This window comes from Glandiceps talaboti, chromosome 4 (assembly GCF_964340395.1).
Source record: "Glandiceps talaboti chromosome 4, keGlaTala1.1, whole genome shotgun sequence".
Taxonomy (NCBI): domain Eukaryota; kingdom Metazoa; phylum Hemichordata; class Enteropneusta; family Spengelidae; genus Glandiceps; species Glandiceps talaboti.
The window spans coordinates 19,615,227-19,628,309 of NC_135552.1; the positions used below are offsets into that span (position 1 = coordinate 19,615,227).

The 13,083-nt window shown below is 35.5% G+C and overlaps 1 protein-coding gene across 1 annotated transcript; it reads left to right on the forward strand.

Moving 5' to 3' along the window:
* Window positions 1–1,124: 1,124 nt before the first annotated feature.
* On the forward strand, window positions 1,125–10,256 carry LOC144433890 (bifunctional arginine demethylase and lysyl-hydroxylase JMJD6-like). Its single transcript, XM_078122284.1, has 8 exons — window positions 1,125–1,202; window positions 2,765–2,973; window positions 4,212–4,364; window positions 5,377–5,573; window positions 6,399–6,546; window positions 7,296–7,484; window positions 8,506–8,696; window positions 9,315–10,256. Exons 1-8 carry the CDS (start codon window positions 1,148–1,150, stop codon window positions 9,394–9,396), a joined length of 1,224 nt encoding a protein of 407 aa, XP_077978410.1. The 5' UTR covers window positions 1,125–1,147; the 3' UTR covers window positions 9,397–10,256.
* Window positions 10,257–13,083: the final 2,827 nt, after the last annotated feature.

Here is a 13,083-nt window from a genome sequence, read left to right on the forward strand (position 1 = left end):
TATATATTTCAGCTGAAATTCGCTTTTTGTTAATTTCATCATTGACAGACTATGATTTGATCAGTAAATCTCACTTTACTCTTGTTATAGTCGGTGTGTGTTACTGGATAATATTGAAGACTGTGTCAGGTGTAAAATCTATCCGAAATTAATTAATAATACATGAACTGTTGAAATAATGGTTAAAATTAGCCTTTCAATGCATGTAGCAATCAGAGTGTGTAGATGAGAATGGTAGATAGGCAGACAGTGATCTGATTGATTTCCTCGGATGCCAAGGTCATCCAGTACTTCAAGTTCACCGAGACGTGACACAGAATGGTTAATATGTTCACTGTGATGCATACGTCAAATTATATGAAGGCATTGTTTTCACTATTATTAAGTCTAAAGTTAAGTTTGAAAATGTCAAAAGGAGAGTAAACTTAAGAAAAGTGTCATGGACATTTTGGCGAAGAAATTATTTCACACAACGAGGGGGGGGGGGTAATAGAGTGGAGAGATGATATATTTAGGTAGTCATTTTGAAGTAGGAAATATATATTTTAATGATTTTAGATTAGCTTATGAACCCTCTTTTTTTCTTGATTTAAACGACAAAAATAAAGTACATGTAATATCACAAGTAAGCGTACTGGGTTCTGAGGAGGGCCTACCAGTCCAGCTTGCAGACGGAGTGCGATTTCGGTTCTCACAAAGGAGAGGGACTTTGTCGGAATCGAGTCCAGTCTGCAAGCACCTATTTTGTTCTTTTCTGTGCCGATATGGCATAGCAAAGTCATGAAAGTGCATATAGCTAGTTTTTTCTTATTCAAACTATTTAATGAACTCCTCGTATACTACACATCCAGTGGACTTAAGCTTGTCACCGCAGTGCTACCACAGCCAAGAGAAATACACGTTCATTTTCTTGTCAGGTGGATCATTGACAATAGCGCCCCCGCTCAGCGGTTGTCATCGAGTTATGAAACAACAACAAACACACACGTTAGGTTGACGAAGGTCGTACGAGAGGCGCCGTTTTTCACACTTTTGCTAAAATTTCGAAAGAGTGACAGAAAAATAAGACGAGAGGTGGACTGAAAACATAGCTTATAAGATTCACCTGCGAGAAGAGAAGACGTTTGACCAACTTTGGATCCATAGAATGGACCATCGAGCGCGTAAGAGAATAAGGGAAGCCAAGAAAATTGCTCGTCCAGGTTAGTTGATGCTGAGTGAAACGCACGTTGTGACTACATATATGAGAACACAGTGATAAAATAATGTTAAAAGTGAAATTTTAGTAGTGACCTGCTAAGTGTCACACTTATGCAAAGCAAGAGGACGAATTACCCAGCTCTGAGGCGGGTTTTTAATGTAACCCCCATAAGCGTGTTTATACAAAACATTTTATTACTTGATGTACATGTCTGTAGCATGCCGCAGTGCCAGTAGTACTACTACTAGTAGTACATCGCTGCTCTAGCGTTGTCCTGCTTGCAGACGTGGGTTTAAGTCGGGACCCGATTCTGACAATATCCCCTTTTGAAAAGCGAGTCCCGTATTCCGCAAGCAAGCATGACTGCTACTAGTGCTACGTATATACAGCTATATACTACAGTAACAGTATTACTACTACGGTTACCAGTCATAACGTCCCCGGGTCAAAACGTCCCCGGGTCAAAACGTCCCCGGGTATGACCAAAACGTCCCCGGGTCAAAACGTCCCCGGGTCAAAAACGTCCCCGAGTCAAAACGTCCTCGGGTATGACCAACATTTAACCAAGAGACTTGACTGTGTAACAGTTTCCGTTCCTTCCCTAAAACACGGTCAAGTATCGATGCCCATATTCCGAACCATTTTCTGTTCGTGATTTACATGCTCATTTTCATAAAAATTGGAGGACTTTTACGACCTCAAATCTGTCTGATTTCCCGTAAATAAAGTGATGGTTGCCCAAGACAATGATTACGCATAAACGTATTTTGGGCACCTGAGGTGGGTACGCATTCACATTACTGTATTGTGATGTAAGAAATAGTAAGAAATAAGGATATAATGTAACACACACATACACTCACACACAAATAGTTTGGGTCGAGGAAAATGGAAAGACGGGGACGTTTTGACCTGGGGACGTTTTGACCCGGGGACGTTTTGACTTATGGAAACTGGGGACGTTTTGACCCGGGGACGTTTTGACTGGATACCACTACTACCAGTAGTACTACAATACCGAAATAACACATGCAAATGGGTCATGTATACATTACAGATACTGAGATAGCAATCTCGTTAATAATGTCTTTGTTACTGTAAGTACACTTGTCAGTTACAGTAACTGCTAAGACATTATGTTGTATATTGTATGATAAGTCCTCACTAATTATATACAAGTAACATTAGTGGAAAGTTGAATTAAGCAGTGTTAGTAATAGTGTCCGTACTAAAACATAGTGAATGTACATGTAGTGTCAGTATGTGACAACAGTGAATTCTATCATTTGTATTTTGACTACAGTAATAGTTTATTATTTGTATTTTTACTACGGTAATAGTTAGCTTGTCTGACTTGAATGACTTCCAAATGATTAAGACACTTTCCAACCCAATAATGAGATATGGATTTAATTCAAATTAATTAAGCCAACCTGTTGCCACAGTTATCCACAGCACTCCATTCCATTCAGATGTATGTGTACACCAAACCCCATCTATGACATATACGAGCTTCATCATTCTTACAAAAAATGTTTATTATTTACTTCTTCCAAATCCAAGAATTAAAAGAGAGACAGGACTGGTACAAACTAAACTATCACAAACTACTTGACCTGTCTCCTGATGCTGTTCCTGATCATGTGGAAAGAGTTGATGCAACAAAATTCAGCACAGAAGAATTCATAGAACAGTACGAGAAACCATTAAAACCTGTCGTTATTTCCAATGATCAATTAGAGTGGAGGGCTACCGAAAAGTGGACTGCAAAGGTAAATATAATACTTTTAATCTGTTCATGACATGACTACATTATTAGCAAGCTTATAGGTTACATATGTCTCTTGGCAGTTTTTAATGATGGAAGGATAACGGGTAAAGTCTATAGTACTGAAATCACTTCCAGATTTCAAAATAGTGAAACTCTTTGACAGTGTATTGACTGTATGTTTGACTGAATTGTCGTTTCAAAATGAAGATGTAATATGACCATGTATGTTTTACAGTGATTGGCATTTTTAATGAAATGATATGACGTGTATGTTTTAGTCCTGTTTTTCCCAACTTATGGTTTATTGTGCAAACAAATATCCCACTGGTAGAAAGAGGATTAAGTAACTCTCATTACTCACAGTTAGTCTGTATAAACTGTTTGAGATGACAGACGGGCTTCTGTACTGATTCAGTGATCTTTAGAGTAGAACACTTCTTTACATACACACTGAAACACTCGTCGTGATTGACATATTTTTGAAGGTAAAGCACAAATAAGTGTGCATGGAATGCAAACTGTAGGGATGTGTAAGCATGTGTAACATGATGTGTAAGCTGGATGTCAGTTTACATGTAGGTTTTCTACATCATAATTCAACATTTTTTCGTCAAATGATGTCTAAAGGGGGGCACAGTTTGTAAATTTGATGATTTGAGGTTTTTGGATTATTTTACTTTTCCTTATTAGAGATGATACTTGAATCTACTATATTTGTATTCCATTTACTGAATCTGTACAAATTATATCTGATAACTGAGATATTTTCTCTTGGAATTCAGACACGATGTAAAAATTATTCATTGATATGATTTCTTGATTTTAATTTATCTGTACGTGAGTCGAAATAGGTGCTAATAACATACATGTTTATTGCCAGCCGCATTACACATGCACTGCTGTTATTAGATAGAATAGAGCAAACACCATAAATTTAAAACAAGGTTGTAGTGAAGTAGTTGAATACAGTGTCTAAAGCAGAGTGAGGTAGCTTTATACATACATACATACATACATACATACATACATACATACATACATACATACATACATACATACATACATACATACACACACACCCCCACCTCCCACCCCGCCCCCACACACATACTGTACCCTTCAAGACATAAACTAGTTTCAGTAACAAATCGTGTCACTTTAAATCAGATGGAATATTAATAGCTTTGTTAATTTTCTAGAATCTGACAAATTTGCACTCTATCATTATCTAACTTTCAGAGGTTAGCAAGGAAATACAGAAACCAGAAATTTAAGTGTGGTGAAGATAATGATGGCTATTCTGTCAAGATGAAAATGAAGTACTATGTACAATACATGGAACATAACAAAGATGACAGCCCTCTCTACATATTTGACAGTAGCTTTGGTGAGGTAAGAACATAGAGTATTTTTGGTGAGGTAAGAACAGTAGTTTTGGTGAGGTAAGAACACACATAAGTTTTGGTGAGGTAAGAACACACAGAAGTTTTGGTGAGGTAAGAACACAGTAGTTTTGGTGAGGTAAGAACACAGTAGTTTTGGTGAGGTAAGAACACACAGTAGTTATGTTTTTATCTATATATTCACTTTTGACTACCATGCATGTCTCTGTTTGATACAATAATACTTTGACAACGTTCTTTAGCCTCTATTTGTGTTTAAGACTTTGGCAAAATATTGTCAAGTGAAAGCTGTATTTCAATGTCAGATGTATACATATATGATTATTCACAGTATGGTATATCAGGCAAAGATGTTACTCTGGTAATTGAGCCTTCAGTTTTCTAAGATAGACACAAATTAAAACTATTGTCACAACATGTTGATACAAAAGTGATGAGCTACGAAATGGCCGTTTGTTTAAATACAGTCTCAGTAGGGAGCAGTATGCCCTCTAAGCCAATTTGACGTGACACTGACACACACAATTTCAAGTGATGCACCAAAATTTATTGTTCCCCTATCTCTTACTATGTGGTGACTGGTGACTTCCCAGTTTTTCTCATTTTGACTCACAACAATAAAATTTGACTATCATTAGAGGGCACACTGGTAGGAAGGCTTCACACAGTTTTATTGACAGAATTCCTTGGACTTGCTGTGTACTGTTTTAGTACTTCCAATGTTTACACTATCTTGATCACAGGGTGATTACAATCACATCAACAGAGGAACTGCTATCACCCACTTGTGCAATCTACCACATTGAAGAACATTAGATTTACATGTAGTGTGCGGCTATCTTAGTAAACTGAAGACTTGATTGCCAAGGTCCTAAGCTAGCAGTAAACCAGTACTATAATAGTGCCACCAAACAGTGATTTCAATGAGGTAAATAAATTAACTGGAGTGCCATTCATTCAAACAGCCATGGAGAAATTGCTTTTATTTGTATACTTCACAGCATCCAAAAAGAAGAAAACTTTTACGTGATTACCATATACCAAAGTATTTTGAAGACGATTTATTTAAATATGCCGGTGAGGCGAAACGACCGCCATATAAATGGTTTGTGATGGGACCAGCAAGATCAGGGACAGGAATCCACATAGACCCACTTGGTACCAGTGCATGGAATGCCTTGGTAGTCGGACATAAAAGGTAAATTTTGAATTTTATGGGAATCCACAAAGACTCATTTGGGGTACCAGTGCATGGATTCTATGGGAATCCACATATACCCACTGGGTATCAGTGAATGAAATCTATGGGAATCCACATAGATCCACTGGGTGCCATGCAGTGAATGGATTCTTTGGGAATCCACATAGATCCACTGGTGGATTCTATGGGAATCCACAAAGATCCACTGGGTGCCATGCAGTGAATGGATTCTTTGGGAATCCACATAGACCCACTGGGTACCAGTGCATCAAATGCCTAGGTAGTTGGACACAAAAGGTACATTTTGAATTCTATGGGAATCCACATAGACCCACTGAGTATAGTTTCAGTTATGCATCTCTGTGTCTCTTGCCTCGTACAAGAGAAAATTAAAATTATGTATGTCACCACTTTACAGTAGACAATAGCGCTTGTTTTGCAATTCAGATAAGCTTCAAATAATGTTCCCATCGTGGGAATGAGGGAGTGCATGTGCCACTGATCCTGCTTTGTGGTGTTGATTTGTTTGTTTTTCTCACCCACCATGCAGGAAAATGATATTTTCATGTTTACTGCCAAGTTTCAAGTCTGTATACCTAGCTCACAAATACTACCTTGGTATTCAACTTTTTAGAGTACCTTGTTGATTTGATGAGTTGTATGGCAGATATTGACTCCTTTTGTTGTTTGGCAACTATGAATGAATTAATCTCTAAACACCACCATCCCCTACCCCAACACTTTGCTTTGTGTCATTTGATAGTACTTGGTAGTGTGATAGAAATTCCATCCAAACTTTGATATCATGTATTGTCTTGCCAGGTGGTGTATGTTCCCAACTCACACTCCTAAAGAATTAGTCAAACTGCGACCTGGAGAGGGCGGTCAACAGCGAGATGAAGCAGTCACATGGTTTAGAATAGTCTATCCAAGAACACAGTCTCCTTCCTGGCCAAAAGACTGTCAACCTGTGAGTGATATTGTAAATTCTAATTTAGTCATACATCAATTCATGTAGTGTGTCTCTAACAAGATAGTTGGGAAATTTCCAATGTTAGTTTTGAATTTTGTCTGAAATATTGATATCATGGCTCAGATTCACTTTTCATTTATACTTACAAAAAATAAGAATAAAAAAATCATTACAGAAATGTCACCTTCATAGATGCAGAACAGTGCACATCCAATACTATTAATGCCAGTACTATTGTACAATTACCCAATAGAGACAGTATTTTAGTTTGTCTTAAAATGGCCGTATGGATGAGGAGTGGATATTTATTTTGGATTTTTAATTTATAAAACAATTTTATCATGGCTTCCTACTTGCAAAATCAATGTGAGACAATATATGCCAAGGCTTGTTTGTAACTCAATCAATATTGGAAATAGCTAAAAAATGTGTAAAAAAGTTTGTTATTGCATATACATTAACAAAAAAATTACACAGTTATCATTCTTTTGCAATTTATTTAGTTAAAAACAAGTAGGAAGCCATGATAAAATTGTTTTATAAACTAAAAATCCAAAATAAATACCCAGTCCTCATCCATACGGCCAATTTAAGTTGTGACTCATGTCCACACACAGTTCTCCAACTTTCCCTCGAAAATTTATGATTTTTAAAGGAAACTGAGTGATTACTACCATTATCCATGGCCATCTATTGTACACAATATTTATTTTCATCATTTTGAGCTCAAACTTGTCCATTTTCAGTTGGAAATCCTTCAAAAGCCAGGTGAGACTGTATTTGTACCGGGAGGATGGTGGCATGTCGTTATAAACCTTGATACAACCATCGCTGTTACTCAGAATTTTTGTAGTGTTACTAATTTACCCATTGTGTGGCATAAAACTGTACGGGGAAGACCCAAGTTATCGGCTAAGTGGCATGCTGCATTCAAAGTAAGTCAATGCCTATTTCGTCATATAAGTCCAGAGATATAAAAAAACAACAGTAAAGCACTTTATTAGTTGTATATTTTGGTATTATATGAAAAGTCTGTTATCATGTGAGAATTTTGTTTTCACGTCGCTGTTTTGATTTATTACCTTTCATACAGTGCAAGTTTTAGGTAACTATGTATGGATCTACAGAAACTCATCCTGTAAAACACGCAATCTAGATACGTGATGAATTAAACTAGTCCACTAGACACCACACATGATCTCCCAGAAATTTCAATCAGACACTGATTTGAAGCACCACCATTACAAGTATTACAGTAATTGTCAACAGTACATGACCTCCACTTGTGTAATGCCTAGTAATATCTCTAGCAGCACCAATATAAATGTACACCAGTTTTTTGCTGATGACTGCAGCAGTCATGTCTCATTTATAAATACTTGGACAAAAAATGAAAAGAGGGTAAACAAAACAAAATTATTTACTGTTACAATGCAATAATATTTTGCATTGGTAAATCATGGTTTACTGGCTGTGAGCTGAATTTTGGACAAAGGTTTGATATTTTTGCCTCGGATGAAATAATTTTATGTTTCATCCATAACATTAGCAAAGAGATATATTATAAGAAACTTATACTTCAAATTTGACTATAAATGTATTGGGTACCATAAGGTAGCAATGTTAGATTTTAAGCTAAAGGTATAGGTAAAGAAAATGGTATTCTTATCAAGTTTTGCTGCTTTTAAGAGAAAGATATAGAGTCTGGGAAAAAAGTGTCTTTTCATCAACCTTTTTTTTTTCATAGTGAAATAGAGACATCCACGATAATAGCAAAAAATAAAGTGATATAGCATAACCCATATTGTAGCTGATTTACTTCTCTTGTAGTGAGAAATTCTTTACACACTGCAGTCAAAGTATCTTATGTAATGAATGAATGAATGAAAAGAAATGTAAAAGACCACTCAACAAATTTAATGATAATAATGATAATTTCATATTTCATTTTGTTAGAAATACCGACCAGAGCTTGCAGCACTTACAGACAGTGTTGACTTAAGTCGACCCACACCATTGCAATCAGATAGTTCAAGTTCAAGTTCAAGTAGTAGCAGTGACAGTGAGTGCTCTACATGTTGCTCATCAGATGACTCAGACAGCGATGTCAACGACACAAGGAGGGAAAGAGACAAAAGAACTAAACGGTAAGTTATAGCAAAATTTCAGAATGATCATATATAGTCTACAGTACTAATCAGTAGTCTTGCAATGAAAGTCATGTCAAATATGTACATTACAAATGAAGTGACGCATTTAGCATGTCAGAAACTTTCAAATCCACACTTTCAGAGTTAGCTGAATCAGAAGCACATGCACTGTCATTTGTCAATAGGATTCCTCAATATTGGTTATAATACATAATAAAGAATTTTTGTAAATGCATTGGGAGATTACTATGAAAGACAAGGGTTATCTCCAGTCCTTCTGTTGAGTTGTGGATCCTCACCCTATGATCTGTTGAAACTACAGAAGTTATAACTCGAAACATTTACTCTTTTGTAATGCAAGTATCTCACATCTTTTTTCATTATTTTCTGTGGAAAATACTGGACTCTGTTTGATAATGCCCAGACAGTGAATAGACTTACAAATGTTATTTTTGAAACACAAAATTTTAACTTTCTGAAGAGGCAGAATAAGAACCTCCTACCACGAAATAAACAATTGATGACAGACATTCAATAGAGGCTTTCTGATAAAATGTTAAAAAAGAATTTTCAAAACACAATTTGAGATAACATTAATTTTATAACTTTCCGTAGACGCAGAATATCGACGTCTGATCAAGAAATGAACAATGATCGTCAGCGTTCAACATCATTAACACCCAAGACTGGTAGATGACATCATTGCAATAGGATGTACATAGCAGCATTGCCAACATAGTATATATTACAGCTAAAATAATGTAGGCTTGGTGTTTCACTCATGTAAAATTGACATTTATTACACACCCGGTACCCTCAGACAACTTCTAATGCAAAAGAAACAATTACATAGGTGTTATGCACAGTGGGGATGTAGAAGTAGTCAAGTTGAAATGTTGATTATCAGTTAGAAAATAAACAATTCAAGTCCATGTGTAATGTTTTCATTAGAAGCCTGTTTTTACTGCACTGTGAAAGAATAGCAATGTTTATCAGTGTTCAATGTGATTGGGCAAAGGATCCTGCTGTGTTTCATTGTGTCTCTGTTATTGTTAGTCTAGAGTCGAAATATGTCTATCTTTGTGTCAAATGTCCAATGAGTGAAACACCAAGCTTACGTCATTTTAGCTCTACCTTGCCATCATCAAAATAACAGAGAGAGATATAACTCAGTTTATTTTGATACTCTTCCTTTGTGAAGCAAGATAAGATCACAATACCAAAGATTCGAAAAAAATGATTTGTAATGCTGCAATTTTGAGATAAATTTTAGACAAAGATTAGGCAAAATAAAAAGAAAATGTTTGTTTCCGATAACATGATTTCAGAAAATAGGGTGGAATTTTATTTTATTTTACTTGAAATTTGTAAAAATTACTTCAACTTTAAGATAAGATACTCGTTGGTCACAATACTTCCATAAGAGTTTGATGAAATGTAAAAGTAAATGAAGACAAGGATAATTATAAGTTAAGTGGATAAACACGTTATGGAGACAATATTGTTATATTGCCAAGATGAGGCAAAGGCATGAAGGTGTACCCAAAAAATAGAAGTAAATTGTTACCATTTTACCTTCAAAAAATGTTGAGGGGGGGGGGGGGGGGGGCGTTTTAAGGCATAAACTAGGGTCAGACAGGTTATCGGAAACACTAATTTTTTTTTATTTGGCCATATTGTAATCTTTTAGAATACTAAAGTGTACCTCACAGGTAACTGTCATAATTTTCAAGTGGACAATTTGTTTGAAATTTGTGTCTTCAAAATATTTTGTCCTGTATGATTCTTTAGTTCATGTTGACAGGAATACACAAAAAAACCTTTCCAAGTAGTGAACAAGATGTTTTCAGTCTCTAGTAATATAGAAAAAGACTCCCCTTTCAACAGTTATACATCCAGTATTTTTACTTTCATAAAGTCTTTTCCAGACATATTTCAGATAAGTTTCTTGACATGTATTATAGAGGAAGTTATTTGCTTTTGGATATAAACTAAATCACGATGAAAATTAGCAAAATATGCGTGTGATTAAGTATTTTACTTAAAACTATGACCAGAAGTATATCCTAGTAGCGTGTGTGAAATCAATATATTTTTCATTAAGTACATGTGTGTTTACAATGGATTCAGAGTTACCAACTTATCATAAAGTTGTTAACCAGTAGTGACTTAGATTGTTGGTATTTCCTACAGCAGCAGTTAGTGTCATTGTGTGTAATCCTTGTATTCAAGTCCATGGCCACACTCCAAGTGATTCTTTCGGCAATATTTTGGGTGCAATGTAACACTTTTTGAAGGTTCATTTTACGATTTCTGATGCACATGTAAGTTGGACACTTCCATGAGCTTCACATAGGTTTGTTTACACTGTTTGCGGACATTGGAATGTGTGTCATAGTGCAAACATGTCTTCAAGCTGTGTTGCTAAGCTTTGAATAATATGTGCTCTTTTGCTTATGATGAATTTTTTGTTTATTGAAATAGGTGAAATCTACATACTTATGTCAGTATAGAAATCAAATGCAAATTTTACCTAGATTTCCACCCTCAGTTACCATGGTTACAGACCAACTTCATTGTGCAAAGTATGGAAATCAATGCAAATTTTACCTAGATTTCTATTCTCTGTTACCATGGTTACCCACCAACGTCATAGTGCATGGTATGGAAATGTATGCAAAATTTGCCAGATTTTCTAACATGAGATCACAAAAGCCCTGAGTACCGTGTGTAGACACACCTGCAGGTAGTGGTGTAGAATGATTTACAGAGCCAAGCAAACACTACTTACAGACATGCTTTGGTATTGTTAAATTATAGATTAGGTTTTAATATATGTACTGTGATATACCAACATAAAATCAGGATTGAAAGAAAGGTTGGAAATTTTTTACACGTTGAACCAATCCAAGTAGATTTTACAAATCAAATGTGCCATCAAATGGTAAGGAAATGTTTTGAGAATCAGTCATTTGTATCTGAACAGTACTCACAGTATTAAGCTTTTGTAAGTTGCATCTATATCACCTTTAGTGAGATAGGCATAGTTGTACATGTGGACCTGCAGAGCTTGTATACCAGAATATATGTACTAATAATATGTACTCTACTATGATTACAGGTGTGTATATTTCGAACACAGAGGGCGCCCTTCACAAATATATCATCAACTGCGATGATAAAGCTTAAAGGGAACAGCTAAGAATATTACTTGTTGGTTTTTTAGGGAGATTTTCCTGGTTTTATAGACATAATGACTTTGTAATTCAGGCACACTTAACAAGAATGAAGGACATCAACAAAGCAAAATAGCTTGAATCACTTCGTGTGCAGATACAGGTCTATGTAGCGTAATGATAAGGGAAGTCATTTAAGAATGACAGGCAAACCAGAGTTCTTTTTAAAAATCAGGACTTTCTAGCAAGGAAATCTCTTTATAGTGTTTGATCCTTGTATTATTATTTTTGTCATGAAACTTGGATTATTGACTTCAGCTTTGTGTACAAGTATACGTCAGTGATATTGCTTATTTCTGAGTATAATTTCAGTTGTAAGAAATCATGCATATATACAAGACTATTGTAATAAAAACAGTTGGGGAGGAGGGGAGGGGGCGATACCTTTTATGTTGTCTGCAAGACACGATACTTAGCAAGGAAAGAATTGTTGTAAGTTTTCGTATGAGTCACCATTATCAATGTAAGTTGTGTATTTTATATCTATCAAATATCTTGCCATACACAAACTATAACTGCTGACATCAGACCGTGGATGAATGGAACCTGTTACAAACAGGGAAAGTAAACCCATGAATTGGATTAAAACACTTGGCTCAGTATGTTGGAAGTACAGAGACTTGTATTACACACCATGGTTTGATAGGAACAGGTTTAGGGCCTCTTTATGTGTATGTAATCAGTGCCAGAGAAACTGGAAACTTGTTTGTGAATGTGAACTATACAACTGTTCTTATTAAACCATGAAATGTAACACAAGTCTCAGTTTTTCTGTGTCATTAATTCAATTCAGTTGTTTACTTTCCCTGTTTGTAACAGGTTCCGTTCATCCATGGTCTGATGTCAGCAGTTGTATAAAGACAAACTATATTGAAGTCTATTATCAACCTTAAATTATGATGCAGAATATATGAAAACATGCCAAGTATCAAGGACAGACAATTTACCAGTATAACTTTCATTTTATTTGATAAAATGTTTACCTTATTAAAAACAAATACAAATAAAACATAAAATATCTAAGTACATGCCCTGAGTGATACAAGGCAGCAGTCATTGAAAGAAGATATTATAAAACACCTGTGAGTCAGTGATTGATCTGTTACATTTAGTATGTCAATAAAAGGATGTGTTTTATTAAAAAAAAC

What these genes read in the sequence shown, in the direction of transcription:
- LOC144433890 (XM_078122284.1), top strand. Translation starts at nt 1,148, where the DNA reads ATGGACCATCGAGCGCGTAAGAGAATAAGGGAAGCCAAGAAAATTGCT. An exon ending in GGCCAAAAGACTGTCAACCT is followed by an intron (nt 6,547 to 7,295) that starts GTGAGTGATATT and finishes GTCCATTTTCAG; the next exon opens with TTGGAAATCCTTCAAAAGCC. An exon ending in AGTGGCATGCTGCATTCAAA is followed by an intron (nt 7,485 to 8,505) that starts GTAAGTCAATGC and finishes TCATTTTGTTAG; the next exon opens with AAATACCGACCAGAGCTTGC.